This window comes from Grampus griseus, assembly GCF_964374135.1.
Source record: "Grampus griseus genome assembly, chromosome: 5".
NCBI lineage: Eukaryota > Metazoa > Chordata > Mammalia > Artiodactyla > Delphinidae > Grampus > Grampus griseus.
This window is the reverse complement of record NC_138998.1, coordinates 62,867,118-62,884,270: the sequence shown is the minus strand read 5'-3', so window position 1 is coordinate 62,884,270 and position 17,153 is coordinate 62,867,118. Positions and strand designations below refer to the sequence as shown.

General features: G+C 48.6%; 1 protein-coding gene across 3 annotated transcripts in view; it reads left to right on the top strand.

The window, feature by feature from the left end:
• Window positions 1-17,153, top strand: part of DGKG (diacylglycerol kinase gamma) — a gene marked incomplete at both ends in the record, with an annotated part of 156,310 nt that overhangs the window by 121,021 nt on the left and 18,136 nt on the right. For all 3 annotated transcript variants that reach the window (XM_082655499.1, XM_082655498.1, XM_082655497.1), the window contains one exon: window positions 1,811-1,988. In XM_082655499.1, the coding sequence (XP_082511625.1) occupies window positions 1,811-1,988 (178 nt within the window). The remainder of the gene's footprint in view (window positions 1-1,810; window positions 1,989-17,153) is intronic.

Sequence of the window (17,153 nt, the reverse complement as noted above, 5' to 3'; positions counted from 1 at the left end):
ATTTCTGGGGCGTGATAATATTAGGGGATCCCAGCCCCAGGAAGTGCTGGTGACATTGCCGCCTGTGCCATCAGATTCTGCCATTGGTGTTCTTTTCAGTGCCAGGACCTTATGGAGTAGGACAGTAACAAACCGTAGTGTGTACAGAACGGGGCAGGTCCCACAGGAGGAGCCAGAGACTTGACAATGCTCAACCCTGAGGCACAACTAAATGGTGCTGTGAGAGGGAAGAGAGAGAAAGGAGTGGGTAAGACTGAGACTCCGACAGCCTGCCGTCAACCTGTGTACTTCCGTTTGTAAGTTGTGTGACTTTGGGCAAGTAACTTAACTGCCTCTGTGCCTCAGTTTTCCCAAAAGTACAGTGAGGGTAATCCTAGTAACTAACTTATAAGATTATTATGAAGGTAATAAGTGAGATGTGTCTAAAAGCCTACCTGGCAAATGGCAACGTTTAATGCATATGCATGATGCTGCTGCTGCTGATGGATGTACATCATCGTGTACCCAGTGGGCACTTCCATGGAGGAGAAGGAGGTTCATTCTGTCTGACTTCAGAAGGGAGAATAAGACCAACGGGTGGAAGCAGGAAGGAAGAGAATCAGGTTCAACATTAAAAGACCTCTGAAATAATCAGAACTTCCTAATAAAGAAAGGAATTCCCAGTCACCAAAGAAGCTCACTCTCTACCATTTTGTAGCTGGGGAGACAAGTCATGGGGATGATAAGATACGATAAATTGAGAGCTGCAAAGAAATCAGGAAGTATGCCAAAATGAATGGCAACAAGCCCTACCTTTCTATGACTCATCTGTTAAGAAATCTCTGGAAGTTTGGATTTGTTGGTAACCTCAAAGATAGTGGATTTTTGTTGCATGCTTTTGATTTTTTTTCCTGCCTCACATTAAGCAAGACAAAGAGCTTGGGCTTTGTAGTCAGATTCCCCAACTTTGAACCCCTGCTCTGTTATTTATCAACGGTGCAATCTTGGATAGCTTAGCTTACCTCTCTGGGTAATGTTTTCTTCTGTAAATGAAGTAGACTACCTCCAATCCTGAGGAACGAGGATCAGAGCTAATCTATTTTTTGCTGCCTTGGTAAGCATTATGCCAAAGTAGGCTGACTTTATAGATATGTGAGACAGGCAGATTGGAGCCTACTGGCCTTTTGTACCTGGCGGTGATGTGGGTGGTAGAGACTGGATAAAGAAACTCTGCTACATCAGCAAGCACATATGCCAAAATTGCACTTACGATAGAGATACAGGAGACAGGAAAATTCTGAAAGCCATCCAAATCTTAAAGTCTTATACTTCTCACAGGAGGGGTAAAATAAGAAGAGGTAAGATGAAACTTTTCTGTCATTTGTTGAGAATATGCAGTGTTAGGTTCTGGACTCAGTGCTCCACCAGATCACAGTGGTTACGGAGGGGCAGGATTGATGATAATGATGTTGGACTGGTGAACAGTTTGCAGTTGTCTTCTGAACCATCCCTAAAGCCCTTCTAGATCTATAGACGGTTCCTGGAGCTTCGTGCTGTCTCCCCAGAGCTGACCAGAACTGGACCTCCCTCACCCCACTGCAGTAGCCAAAGCATTAGGCCTGAGCAGTGTTGCCCAAGATTCAGCTTCTGACAGAGGCTGGCTGGTGGCTGACGGCCTTTCACATTCTCCATGAGAGCCCACACCACACGTGCACACACACACACGCACACACACACACACACACACACACACATACACATACATACATGCCACCTTGGGTTGGGATATACTGAGGACACTAACGGATGAAATTCTCTCTCTGCCCCTCAGTGTGACGGAGTTGGGGTGGACCTGAGCGGCATCTTCCTTGAAGGCATTGCTATTCTCAACATTCCCAGCATGTACGGTGGCACCAATCTCTGGGGAGAAACCAAGAAGAACCGGGCTGTGATCCGGGAAAGCAGGAAAGTCGTCACTGACCCCAAGGAACTGAAATTCTGCATTCAAGGTAAGCCAAGCATGAGGAAAATTGCTCCAGGTCAGTGGGAGGGGTGTTCAGGCGGGTCTGGCAGCAAACTGTATTAGGGTCTACAGCAGGCTCTAGAAGCTTCTACACTTTACAGGGACTCGGAGATACACTGACTCATCATCCCTGATGCTGCAATGTTTAATAACCTAATTGAGAAAAGTTACAATAAGGGAGCCCAAAATGACAGTCAGTAGTCAAACTGTGGGACTCCATGAGGTTAGGGTCAAAGGCTGTTTGTGTCAAGGTTACCAGTGTCCTTCAGTAACTAAATCCAATAGTCAGTTCTCAATCTTGATCTTGCTTCATCTGTCAGCAGCATCTGACCCAACTGATCACTCCTTCTTCCTGGAAACACTGTCCACTCAGCTTCCAGGACTCCACACCTTCCTGGTTTCCCACTGGTCACTCCTTCTTAGTCTCTTTTGCTGAGTCCTCAGCTTCTCTCTAACCTCTTTATACGGGAGGGTCCCCAGCCCTCTTCTCTTTTCTGTCTGTACTCACTTCTTTGATGATCTCATCGAGTAGTGAGACTTTATTTAAATACCACGTGAGTGCCAGTGACTCAGCAAGTCCAAAACTGATCTCTGACGTCCCTCCCCCAAACCTTCTCCACCCACAGCCTTCTCCATCTCAGTTGACGATAACTCAAACCTGCCCGCTGCTTAAGCCAAAACACTTGGCACCGTCCTCGATTCCCTTTTATCTCATATCTCATACCCAACCCATCCAAAAATCTGTTAGCTCTACTCTTTAAAAACATCTAAGATTCCTACCACCCTGGTCTGAGGCACCATCCCTTATCCCCTGGATTACTGCAAACCCTCCCAACTGGATTCCCTGCTTCTTCCCCCACCCTCTACAGTCACTTCTCACCACTGCATCAGAATGCCCCTGGGAAAATATGTCTGTCCGTGCCACTCTCCTGCTCAGAATCCTGCAGTGGCTCAGACTGAAAGCTAAAGCTCTTCATGTGGCCTAGAGGGTCCTAGAGGGTTTGGCCTCTCGTCACCTCCGGACTGCATCTTCTGTTACTGCCCCCTCACTCCCTCTGCCTCTGCCACCCGGCCATGAGCCGACTCTTCTTCCTGCCTGGAACAACTGGATAGTGTGCCTTAGAGGCCATCAACTACCCGCCAGGATACAGGACACAGCTTTCTGAGAGTGCCCTTAAAACTACCTTACCAGCCACTGCCACCAGCAAACCAGACGGGCCTCAATCAAAGTTCCTGGCGGCTCTGCCTCTTCTGTGGATCGGATGAGCCGGCCCCGCTGATCCGCAGGAATTCTCAGTGGCTGGTGAGCCAGAGTAGGGGTGTGGGGAGAAGCCGTATGTGAGGGCTTTGGCAAAGACCCCACCTGAGGAGCAGGAGAATGGATTCAAATCCAAGTGCTGGCACTAACCTACTTTTTGGGACGTTGGTTTTCTTTGCCATAAAACCAGCATCTGGTATAAAAGTTTTAATGACTGAATGGATGGGATTGACCAGACCATTGATTTTTAAACCAGACCTGCCTATCGAAAATGAAGTCCTGGGCCCCAGCCCAGATCTCCATAATCAATCTCTGGGTTGGTTCCTGGGAACCTAAATTTGTAATGAGCTCCCCAGACGATCGGATGGGCTGCCGGGTTTGAGAACCACCAACATAGACAAGTGTCCAGGAATCTGGGTCTGGGTTCTTTGATGTCCCAGGTGGTTAGTCCTAAGGCTGGATGTGATCCCACCAGTAGAAGGAGACAAAACTTGGCCAACCATTGAGGGAATGGTTACTGCCTTATTTCAGACCTACCTGTTAAACAATCAGATTGTCGTATTCTGAAGCAAGGTCATCAAGAGGGGTCATCTGCACACCTGTGTCCTTTAAGAGAAGACTTGGGAATTTTTTTTTTCTCTGCTTCCCTCTTAAGTCCCCTTTATTTCAGAGTAAACTTTTCAATTTGTATAAATTATTAAACTCAATAATGTGTTCCTCCTTCCTCCCTTGGCAGGGGAAGTTGTGGGTGCTAGCAGAGGGTGGGGGAGCATTGGAAGTTGTAGAAAGTTTCTGCAAACTTTCCCACCCCAGTGTTCCCACCCCAGCCGCCACTCTGGCATCCAGGCAGAGCAGAATCAGGGCAGAATCCCCCTCCCCTCAGGCAGGGGCTGGGGGCCGCTCTTGCTGAGGATGTTTTCTGGTTGGGGCTCAAGGACAATCGTCATCTTCCCTTGTATGTCTTACCGTATATCTTCCCCTTCTTCAAGCAAGAGTAATGTGTCTGCTGATCGCTCATGACCTTCATGTACAGGAACTCTCTTCCCAAAATCCCCCTTTCCCACCCCAAGAATATGCTTTCAGAGCTAAAAATGCAGCTACTTCCTGTTCTTTAGATGAGGACAGGAGCTGATTAGAGCAGAGACTGAGGAGGGAGTCTTGGCTTCTGGGCTTTGCAGAGAACGAACCTACAGTGAAAGCTTTTTCTTAAAGGGCCATGATCTCCTTTAAGATGAGATGTTAATGAGGAAACGCTAAAGAGGCAACCCATTTTAAAAAGTGGCAAAGCATTGGCCTGGGAGTCAAGAGTCCTGGGTTCCAGTCCAGACTTTGCCTCTCACTAGTGTATGATGTTGGGCAAGTCCTTTCAACTTCTTGGGTTTCAGTTTTCATTATGTGTAAAATAGGCAAATCTGACAATCCTACAGGTTCCTGTAGAGCGTAGGTTGCTTACAGCTCCACAGAATTAAGGCACGGCCAGGTTTGGGTCTAGTGGACTCCTTGAACAGAATTATATGGCAGGTTTCTTCCTTCTTTCGGTGTGTTTTATCTCGGTTTATAGGCCAGTGGCTGAGAAGGTAGGGATCTTCCTCTGCAGGCTCTTTATTTGTTGGGATTTGTTATTCCTTGGCAGATTCACTAGGGTTGGAGGTGAGGGAGAGGTCAGAAGAGAATAGTGAGAGGGAGGGGGTTTATCATAGGAAGTGTTAAAGGAAATGACAACAGAAAATGTTACTGTCAAATCTCATCACAGGTCAGTCTTTCTCCTTGGAAAAGCAAGCCAAGAAAGAAGGTCAATCAAGATTAGCATGGAATGAGTTCTATGAAACCACTGGCTGATTAGAAAGCAAGAAGTGGTCTTGGGGAAAGTACCAAGCTTGCAGTTGAATGACCTGGGTTTAAATTTAGGCTTTACACTTTCTAGTCTTATAAACCTTGGAAAGTTACCCAACCTCTCTGAGTCTCAGCTTCCTCACCTGTAAAATTGGCATCATAATACCTAGCTTGTCATGATGATGGATGTCAGAGTGCCTGGAACATAGTATAAGCTTAAATTTTCTCCTCACCTTTAAGGCTATGTTATGTTGGGGCATACCAGCTGAATGACTGATTTTGAAGTTCTCAGGTTTAGCATTGCCACCTATCTGTACTATCACTAAGAAAGAGCAGAGATCCTGCCAAACTCCAGCCCAGACTTTGCCCTAGCACATTAAACCTATACCATCAATTGTACCTTCTGCCTCCTTTCCTAGACCTTTCAAATTCCAAGGATGGAGGCTGGATAGTATTCATCTTTTCCCCAGTGCCTGACCCCGTGTAGTTAGTCCAAAAAAGTTTATTGGATAAATGAGAGGTACCTGGGCAATGGTTCTTTTTAGTTTTTATAATATCAGTAAGAATAGTGACAGGTATTTATATTTCATTTTGGCTTGCAGATAGTCTTTCATATATTAACTTAACCTAACCCTAACCAGAAACCCATGAGCAAGGTTATACCCACTCCCCTCCATGTCCCTATTTCATAGTTGGGAAAAACAGAGGCCCAGAGAAGCAATAGGACTTATACAATTTATGTCCAGTGGTCGCATCAGAACCAAGTCCCTGATTCCTAGCCTAGCCCCAAGTGGCTAGTGTCCAACTAGAAAATTTATTTGAGGTCCTACTATGTGTTCTGTACAAGCCAGACACTCAGAAAACAGGAAGCATTTATGTTCCAGTCCAAGGAAAGGCTCCATATACACTTGGTTGAAATTCTGCTCCTCATACAAGACCTACCTCAAGGGCCATCTCCTTCCTAGAGCCTATGGTGCAACCTCTGGAAGTGAGTCTGGCCTCCGAATTCCTAGAGCATTTAATTTGGGCTTCTGTCTTGACAGTACACTGATTATGGGTTGCCTTGTCTCGTAGGCACATGTATCCTCATCATATTTTTCTCCTGCCAGTACCTGGAAAATGGGGAGCATGTGTTCTTCATCTCTGTGTCCCCTTCAGAGCCTAACATCCTACCTGGCTCAGGTTGTTCTACAGAAATGTTTGTCGGAGGGCGGTGGGGGGGCGGGGAAGGAATCTTGCCTTTGGCCTGTGAGCACAGTGGGCAGTAGATTCTGGAGGTGGACAGGAGCAGACCCTCAGGGAAAAATCTTAAAAAAATAATAGTCTTACAAAGAGTTCGATGCCAATATTTGTGAGACTGAGAATTTAGTTTCATGGAACCATTAGAAACTCATTTGATAAGTAAGATGTGCTGGCTGTCTTCAAATAAGTAATTCAGATGTAGCCTGGAGGACTTATAGCTGAGAGTCGCTGTAGAGTAAGGGACTGACCATTGAACTAGAAGCTAGAAGACCCAGACCTCCCCACCACCAGCCATGTGATGTTAGTTGAATCACTGAATTTTTCCAAGCCTCCATTTCAACCCTTGCAAAATGGAAACAATTATAATCTCTCTCCATCAGCATAGTCACCTTGTTTTGAGAGTTAAATGAGATCATCCATGTAGAACACTTAGCAGAATGCCTGGAACGTGGTGAGCGCTTGATCAATAGTAATCAGAAAAATTGTTAAGTGATCAGTGGAAGGTGATGAGTATTTAGTACGTGAGAAAAGGGCCCAATTTAGAATTTCATTCTCTCTACTTCTGCTTCAGTAATTTGGTCTGGATTATCTTTAAATTACCTATGGTTCTAACAGCCCACAACTCAAGGGTTACTTGTTGGCACTGTGCTTAAGCGTGTTTGGCTGTTGCTGCCTATGTGGAGGTTCCACCTGAGTGGCTATCCGGCGAAGCCAGGTGAGGGTAAGGGTGCCAAGCCTTGAATTACCAAGGGCATGCATGGCACAAGCTAGATCAGTCCCCCCCGAGGCTAGGGAGCGAAGCCCTGGAAGCTCTGCCGTTGTTTCTCTCCGGCCCCACCCTGGATGTGAATGCGGAGACTTCCTACACATGTTCTCAGACTCTTCTCTGAGGCTCATGTATGCCCCCATCCAGCCTTCAGCCTTGAGCCAGCAGCAGCCTTGAGGCTGTGTCACCCAGAGCTGGCTACCTTACCCTCAGTGAGGTTTCTTAGTCAACCCCGTGTGAACTGCATCCAGGGTGTCCTAGACAAGATTCTAAACAGAGAGGGCAAGATCTCCCCAGACTTTCACTAGGGAATAATTTTTGCAATTCCTGGTAAACAAAAACAGGGAGACCTTTGGTAGGATATACGTTTTGAGTCAGTTTCCCAGCAGCAGTGACAGGCTTTCTGTCATTTATTCAACACACACCTTCGAAACACAGACCAAATGCCAGGCACCAGGGCACACTGATGAGCAAAACCAGATCTAGTGCCTGCAGCCATTAGGGAGTGCGGGAACCAGGCCTCAGTAAAACAATCCCACAGATAGGCATGTAGTTAGGATCTGTGATAAGTGCTAAGAGGGAGAGTCGCATGGCTACTCAGCACCCCAGCAAGGCCAGCCAGCCACTGCGTGGCTCACAGATAGGCTCGCTAGCCTGGAACTCAAACCAACTAGCAGGCACTCACACAGGCACCCTCCTGGCAAAAGCATACAGTCATCAAATCTGCCACCCAGATGCCAGGGTCTTACCTGGGAAGAGGAAAACCCTCCCACTTCAGAGTCAGTTGACACCACTACTTTGTGGGCACAGGTGGTTCAACCTGCTTGTGCACTGTGCCCATGTGGATCTTCACTAATTGCATGGGTCTTACCCTGAATCCCAAAGCCAGATAAAGGGACGCCATCCAGCTGTCAGAGATCCACCCTCCCGGGTGGTGAGCCAGAGCTCAGATGAGACAATAGGATAATCATGGGTACATGAGTTCATTGCTTCTCAGGGCTCTCTCCTCACTTGTAGGAAACCATAACAGAAAGTGGCCGGTTGGGTTCAGGAGCTGTCCAGAGTTGTATGTTCCCAATTTTCCCATTTGGTGGAGATCTGACCAGAAAGACAGTCGTAGTGAGCAATTGCCAGCCACTCACGGCTCATTCGGGTTGAAAAATAGAAATGTTCCTAAAAAGTGTGCATTTCACAGAGGTCTCTCTGGCCAAGGTCTCACCTAGGGGCTGAGATGGAGCAAGGTTAGCAACCCCTAAAGAGCCTGGCGGGCACTTGGGGGGTGTGCGCTGGGACGCCCCTCAGCGCTGGGAAGTAACCATGGCAACACACCAGTCATTCCTCTGCATCAGTGGCAGGCCTACAGAGAGACTCTGCTCTGCTTTTCACAGGAAATCACAGCTTTGTCACTCAGTCCCTCAAGCACCCACGTTGGAATCAACATGCCCCAAACCCAGATGAGGCATTCTCTTCTCCCTCTTTACACACCCTCCCCCTTCTCCTAAAGCCCATTGCCCATCCCCACGTTCCCTGCCTTGTTGATGGCATCACCTGTTGCCCAAGCTAGAGACCCAGAGTGATGCATTTCCCGTCACAGCGGCTCATGGAACTCTCCTGTAATTATTTGCTCACATGGTGTCTCTCCCACCCAATGTGAGCTCCTCGGCTCCAGATATCATAGTTCCTTCTACATCCCTGTGCCTGGCACGGCCTCTGAGACCTTGAAAGAGCTTATTAATATTGGTTGACCAAAAGCACCCAGGGTCAGGGGCACCTGGAGCAGTAAGATAGGGAACCGTGTTTGATGGGATGAAATTTGTGTGTGTGATGCTCGTGAGCAATGTTGCAGAGCTGCTGTGCCAGCATCGGCCTGGACAGGAGGCCAGGAGGTCTGCCTTCCATCCTCACTGGTCCCTTCTCCGAGCCCCTATGTGTTCCCAGCTGCCTCTACATCACGCAGTCTCTCCGTACCTGTCAGGGTTGCCTGCTGGACTCTGCGGGTTAGGCTAGGTGTGTTTTTGCAGCTTCCAAATCAGGGCCACACAACCTGATTCTCAGGTCTATGTAGTATTGAAATCCCAGACTCACTGGTCTCTTAGAAATTTAGAGATCCTTTCGTCCTCAAGATAAGGAGAGGGGGAACCAGCAAGGTGAAGTGGCTGGCCCTTGGCCAAACCCCGACTGAAATGCAGGTCTTTTAGTTCACACAGGCCAGCCCTCTGTCCACTAGAGCAGAGGTTGGCAAGCTTTTCCTGTAAAGGACCACATAATAGTAACTCTTAAAATAGTTAGGCTTTGTGGGCTATGCAGTCTCGGCTACAACTGCTTACCTCCAACCCCTCAGCGTGAAAGCAGCCATAGACCACACGCAACGAATGGCATGGCTGCGTCCTAGTCCCCCTTTATTTACACAAACAAGCAGCAGGCTGGGTTTGGCCCTCGAGCCGTGGTTTGCCCATCCCTGCACTAGAACCTCACGTGGTCCACAGCCAGCAGCAAGGGCATCACCTGAGAGTGTCAGAATGTAGGCCAAACGTCCTGAAGCCCAATCTGCCTGTCAGCAAGATCCCCTGGTGATGAATGCTTACTCAAGTTTGAAAAGCACTGCACTGGTGGGCCTGGCTGCTCCCCCGAGGATGCCAAGAAGATACTTTATAGATTAGAAAAATGAGGCCTAGGGAGATTAATTGACCCGCCCAAGGTCACACAAACTGGAGGACCTGGGACTAGAGCCCAAGTCCTAGTATTTCACACATGGAATTCTTTCTATACACACCAGACCACCCACCCCAGCCTCCCCATTTCTGCCTGTCCCTGACCCAACCCGCATTTACTAGAAGTTCAAGTGAAGCGATCCTTCATTCTTCCCCAGCTGACTTGTGAATCAGGAGGACTCTGCCTCCAGCTGAGTGCCCCCCCCACACCCCGCCAAGATGGGGAGGGGTGGGCGAGGCAGAATAGGGCCTCCGGAGGCTGTTCCACGTCCGCAGAGGGAAACTTGCTCATACAGGTTCAAGCTGCAGTTAAACTCCAACTGAATTCCTGCCTTAGGAGGTTTGTTGCTCAAAATAGAACCAAAGAACCAAGGAAACTTTCGTTTTTCACATGCAGAAGAAACTTCTAGACTGGCTGTCTGGCAGGCCTAGACATCTTAGGTTTTTCCCTCTTCTGCTTGCCCCATCTTGACCCACCACCAGCTCCTGTTCCCCTCTAGCAACTTTAATATCTGGCACCTCCTAAGACCCAGCCCACAGCAAAACTCCGTCCTGGCCACACGCTCTGCACAGCCTGTGCTTCTTGATCTGTTTTTAAGTCGTGCAAGAAGTGCTTCATCTTCTTAATTAATCAATAAATATGTATTGGGCTGTTGTTTACTGAGCCCTTATTTATGGGCCAAGCTGTTGCCTATTTAATTATTTAATCTATTTTATGGCTGACGCTAATGGGGTTAAGTGACTGGCCGAAGAATACAGAGGATACCGAGTAGAGCTGATTCAAACCTGCCTTCAAGTACCGAGTGCTCCAGGTGCTATAGAGGGTGCAAGCACCAGTGTGACATGGTTCCAACCTCCAGCAGATCTCAGTCGAATGTAAGAAATATATGTAGAACGATCATGTTACCACTGGCATGATAGGCAAGCACCACGGAGTGGCAGAAACAGAGTACGGTTAGAGTGTGGGGAGTAAGAAAAGGAGGGGCTTTCCTTAGGGACTCAATCCCCTGCTGCCCAGCACTGTGCCAGGCACCTAGGAGGTGATCAATAAATATTTGATGTATGACTGAATGAATGAATGAATGAATGAACGAACGAACAAGATAGAATGTGTGTGTGCCAGTACTTGAAGCCGGAAAGGATTGGAAAGGACAGAATGAGAGAAGAGGCACATGGACTAGAGCATTAGCACACAGAAATAGCAAAGGGGAAGACTGGAAACGTAGAGACCCTTGAGTAATGTGCCATGGAGTTTGTATATGATCCTTTGAATAATGGGAAGGTTAATAATGAAGGGTTTTAAGCCAAGAGCAATAGGATGAGAGAGCAGCACGCAGTCTGGATTCAAGGAAAAGGAAAGGAACTGGCAGCAAGGAGGCCAGTTAGGAGGCTGGTGCAGAACACAGGCTTACAACTCTGAGGCCTTGAATAGCAGTCAGTGGCACAAGAGGAAAAATGGACAAAAGCCAACAGGAAGTGGGGGACAGACAAAGGGGACACTACCGTGTGGATGATGCCTCCTTCCCCGCAAACCACCCAACAGGGTCCCGACTTCTTCTGCCCACAAGCTCAGCCCTCTCCTGTCTACCTCCACCCCAAAGCCCTCCCCATTACCAGTGGCTACTGTTGGCAGAATGGATGCCTGAAGCAGGGCCCTGTGTCTTTTCCACCTCCAGCCTGCAGCCAGCACCCATCTCTTCCCATTTTCCGGACAATTCGTCCAACACTTGTTAAGCACCTACTTGAATTTAGCACCATATGCTAGAAATATTTTGCATTCATCATCTCGTTTCAGTCCCCTACAGCACCCCTGAGAGACACTTTATAATTAGAAAAACAAGCCCAGGGAGGTTAATTGACCTGTCCAAGGCCACACTAATTGGTGGATCTGGGACTAGAGCCAAGTCCAAGTATACCAAACCTGGCATTCTTTCCATTCACACAATACCCTCCCCCACCTCCCCATTTCTGGTTGATCTTGACTCAACAACCAGAAAGTCACAACTATCTTTTTGCTTTGCCTTTCTGGATATGTGCATCCCTCTAGCTGTGATTCATTTGGTGGGCGTAGCTCTCTGTAATGTACCTTATGTGTGTCATGCCTGAGACTCAGGCTTGAGCTGAACTGGAAGATCTCACCACTAATTGATTGATTCTGTTATATGCACTGTATGTGGAATTGAAGCTTCTTGAGCTCAGTGGGCAAAGTAATGCCAGATAATAAACCAACTAGTATTTCACCTTCAGGCCAAGAGAGTCGGCATTCCATTTAACAAGAAGTCTCCCCTGCGAGGAGCTGAGGATAGGCTCACCCCACTCCACGCCCCCTTCCCTGCACTGAGAGGTCCCACCATGCCAAGATGTTTGGTCTCTGCTTTGAGTCCTTTATTCAGAGCTTATCTGGGGGGTCAGACCGGCCTTGCTTTGAATTCCAGCTTTACCATATGCCAGCTTTGTGACATTGGGCAAGTTCCTCAACCTCTCTGAGCCTCAAGATTTTTTTTTTTCTAATGTTGGGATAATAGTGTCTATCCAACAGAGTTGCCACAAAGATTAAAAACAATAAAGCTGACAGAACTCTAGGCCTGGCCTGGAGTCTGTGTCCAGTAATAGTCATTCTCTTCATGTCCTCATTGGGACCACCAGGTCAAGATTCCTGTAGCTCCGCTGCCTCCCAAGCCTTATGCGATATTCTCACTCTTGATCTTTCTTAGAGGCATGGTGATGATGTCAGACCCTCCCTTCAGAGCCATTTCAGGAGACCATTTCTTCTGGGGAAATTCCCCACCACACACCTCCACCAGCACGCTGCCCCTCCCCTTCTGAAGCCCCTGGCCCTTAGGCATGGAGGGGACAATGTACCGAGCCTTCATCAGAGCCCTGCCAAACCCGGGAAGAGAAAGCCACACAGAATAGAGGCCCCACCGCACAAGCAGGCTTTCAGGAACCAGCCACAATGGCCATTGTGAGCCCAAACTCACCCTTCCTCTTGCCTCAGTGTAGGGCTGCACAGAACGTTCTGTCTTCTGCACAGTGTGAGAAGCGGCAAGGCCTGCTGCCAACCTACTCTTGACCCAGCCGGCCAGGAAACCCAGCCTCCACCTTTGTTGGAAGAGCTCAAACCAAACTCAAGGATAGAATGCCCTCACCCCCGATCAAGGAAACATAGGCCCAGCGGAGGAAAGTGACTGGCCCAAGGTCATACAACTAGACAGCTAGAGCAGAGGCAGAAACCCCGGCCCCTGCCCGCTGGGCCAACACATTTCCTCTCCCTTCCACCCTGCAGCCCCTCTCCTCCTCAGAAAACAGTGGCTCTGGGCTGCTTTTCCTTTCCGTTTCCATCTGGATCACCCAGAGTCCAAGGCCACTCAGTACCCTCTGACCACTTTTATGCCCTGATGGGGCTTTACAGACCCCTGGGAGTGGAAGATACCTGCAAACCAGTGTGATGAGGACACAAAGCAACCGCCCGTCAGAAGGGGTGCCCAGCCGGACCAGGGGTGTCAAAGCCATGCCTGTCTCCAGATCCTTCTCTGCATCCTCATTGCTCAGCCCAGGAACAAGGGAAAGCCACCAGGCCCGTTGCGGGATTGTATCTCTCTCTCTCTCTCTCTCTCTCTCTCTCTCTCTCTCTCTCTCACACACACACACACACACACACACACACACAGGAACACAAAGGCAGGGAAAGGAAAGGAACTAAAGAACTCATTTCCAAGTAAAAGCTCCCTGTTTTAAAGGAAAAAAGTTGAAATAGGGATTCTTCTCTTGCCAGGAGGGACCGTCACCCTAAAATCTCAAGGTCGTGGAATCTCTGCTCCTCTTTTCCTCAGTGTCCTTCTCCTCTTTCTTTTCCTACCCTCCCCCCCCCATCTTCTCCTCTCCCTCCTCTCCTTCCTCCTGGACTACCTTCTCTGGATTACACGGATTACCATCTGCAGAAGGCCACGCGCTTACTATGTAGCAAAGACAATTTCCTGAGGTCCACCCTTTCGAAAGAAACCTAAAATCACAATGACAGCCACTGTTTCTTGAGGGCCTTCTGTGTGCTCTCTGTGCAGGCTCTGGATGGCATCACTTCTAAACCTCATCAGCAACCCTGCCAGTGAGGTTACTAGACCTACATTTTCCTGATAAAAGACTCGGAGAGGCTAAGCGACTTCTCCCACAGTAATAGAAGTAGTGAGCGCCAAACAGTAGGCACTCCGACCTAAGTCTGTCCAAAGCCCGTGCTCTGTGCTTCACAGCTTGGCTCGCAGTAGCACGCTCTTTACTCTGGGTTTACAGAACGCCAGGAAGTGAGCCCCCTGCCTGCTCCGTTTACCAGCAAGGAGCCCTCTGACTTTGTGCTGTGTCTGAGTTAGGATGTCTAGGGAAAGCACTGGTCATAAATTACCCTTCCAATAAGCTATGATTGGGATACCTGAGGGCCTGGTGCTTTGAAAGGCCAGGTGGGAACATGGCAGGTAAGTTACAGCCTTCCTTCCTTATTCACCTTTTTGTGTCCAAGGAAGCCCCAAAGCCCCCTCCATCTCCATCTCCCCACCCCCCAGCCTGTTTTCAGGCCGCCATGCTTCTAAGCGGGCTTTGAAGCTCTCTAGCTGGGAGCAGCCTTTCATCTGCCCAGACCAGACCCAGTGGGAAGCTTAGGTGGGCTGATCAGTGCCCGGCTTTGTTGGGCTCTGGGTTCCTGAGCCGCCAACGGCACGTGGGCTATCTCCATGGAAATCTGGAGGCAGGAGAGTAGCCCAAGGTGACGCCTACCACTGGCTTGGCAGGCCGAGTCTGCCAGCTACCACTCACCCGTCCAGAACATGGGGGCCGAACCTGGCCCGCAGCAGGGCAGAGCGGGGTTGCATCCTTGCTTTCTGAGGCGAGTAAGAAGGTCCCACAGCCCCTCCCCGTGCATGCCGGCTTCTCAGTAGCCCAGTGATAAGGGACGTTCCTAACTGCTGTTTGCTGAGCACCTTCACATTCTTTGTTTCTTTTGTCCTCAAAATAACCCATGATGTAGGTTTTCATATTGTCCCTCTTATGGGCAGGGATGTTTGGTGAGGGGGGGGGGAATTTTGTTCATATTTTGAAGCCCTCATCCCCAGTACCCCAGAATGTGGTTGTAATTGGAGACAGACTGTAAAGAGGTGATTAAGTTTAAATGAGGCAGTTAGGGTGGGCCCTACTCCCATCTGATTGGTGTCCTTACAGGAAGAGGACATTTGGGCACAGAGAGAGGCACCGGAGATGTGCGTGCACAGAGGAAGGGCTGTGTGAAGGTGGCCATCTGCAAACCCAGGAGAAGGGCTTCAGAAGAAGCCAACCCTGAAAGGTGCAAGATGTACCTTGACCTTGGCCTTCCAGCCTCCAGAACTGTGAAGGAATAGATTGGTGTTGGTTAAGCCACCCAGCCTGTGGGATTTGTTATGGCAGCCCTAGCGAACTAACAGACTCAGAGAAAACAAATGCCCTGCCCTGTATGGACACAGCCATTGAGCTGTTAGCCCCAAACTCAAGAACTTGCGCAGAGTTTCTGAGCTTTTTCCTTTATCCCTGTGATGCCGTATTTGTCTGTCAGAGGCCACGTATGAAGTAGTGACAAATTTTTGCATTTCGAATTAATCAGACACATACCCCTGTCAGTCAAAGCTTCAGAGCAGCATTAGCTGACTGGTGTTACCTGCTGAACTGATAGGATTCTAGCCCAAAGTAAGCACAGACACCTAACACCTCAGTCCACCTGTGCTGCTGTAACCCAGGTAAAGGGGCAGAGCCCACAGGGTTTATTACGTCACACAGCTGCTCTAGGGTATGCGGCGGCCTTCCTCACCGCTGGGATGGGATGGCTCAGAAGCCTTCTGGTGCCGTCACATAGGGTTTCAGCACCTCCGCTGAGGGTTGCTTGATTCCGGGGGTAGCCCATTGCAGCCCTCATACCTGAACCCTGGAGTGCAGATAGAAGGGGAAGCAGGGTGGGAGTGAGATTGAGGGTAGCAAAGCACGCAGCTAGGCTAAGGATCTCCCACGCTTCTCCAGGGCACCGCAAGTGAGGAGCCCAAATCATGACACCCACATCATATCCCTTATATCTTAAAGGACTGAATGTTCATTAATGTGAACCAGCAGCCAAGATGAGTATGAACATAAAAATTATGCATTAAAGAAGAGAGGTGAAAACCAGACTGGGTCATCATTATCTGTTATATGCAGATTAAATGAGTTAATTCATGGAAAACCTGTTACCCAGTTTAATCTAGGCAAGTTGTTATCATTATTATTAATCATTATATTTTTCCTCTTTCAGGCTAAACCTGTCAAGGTCTTTGACACTAAAGCATGTATCTTATTCAATTTACTCAACAAACATTTATTAGGAGCCTTCTATATGCCAAGGGCTGGGCTAGTTGCTAAGGATTCAAAGATAAACAAAACAAGAACACATCCCTGCCTTCAACTCTCAGTGGGGTTGGGAGAGTGATGCGTCCAGAAACAGTTGTCGTTGGGTGAGATCCACTGAGCAGAGGAGAAGGAAAAAGCACACTGCCTGGAGTGTCCCGGGAGGGTAAACAGGAGTTCCCCAGGCAGAGGGATACCTGTGCTGGGAACAGGGCCAGATAGCGAATGACCTTGGATGCCTCACTAAGAACTGAGATGTTGTCGGGCTTCCAGAGGGTTTAAGCAGGGAAGATGTGCCCCTTAAATAGGAGCGCCCTGCCAGCCTTTACCTATTGGCGCTGAGCTCCACCCCCTCCTCCAGACTGTGGGAAGGTCTAAAGAAATAAAAGCAAAATGGGGCTGAGATCAAAGAAGTGGGAAAAGGAACAGAGTCAGGGAAGAGTTTAAAGGAAGAAAAACAGCTGGGGCAGGATGCCCACTTCATCTAAAGCTCACCTGGATTTACGGCCTTTGTGTGAAACCACGAGGAACACTGAAGATTGTTAAAGATGTTTTAACCTGAATATTATGGGCTGGACTCTCGTACACAGCTCTAAGAAGGTAGACAGACAGACAGACTGTTGGGAGTTGCCAGGGTGAATGTGGCAGAAAAGGAAAGCAAACCTAATATGTTTTTGGAGCCCACTCTGTGCCAGACACTTTCACATACACCTCTGCCATTTAATCGCATAACCACACTTTGAGGTCAGTAGTATTATTCCTAACGTCTCCTTTTCAAGTGAAGAAGCTCTGGATCAAAGCAGTCAGGAAGTAACTTGTTTATATTCTTCTTCACTCCAACTCCTGCATATGTTTTGGGCAGTTTTATTGCCTAAGGCTCAAGTTCTCCAACTTGATTCTGAGTGTGCCTCAGAATCTTCCAGAGGGCTTGTTAGAACACAGACTGCCAGG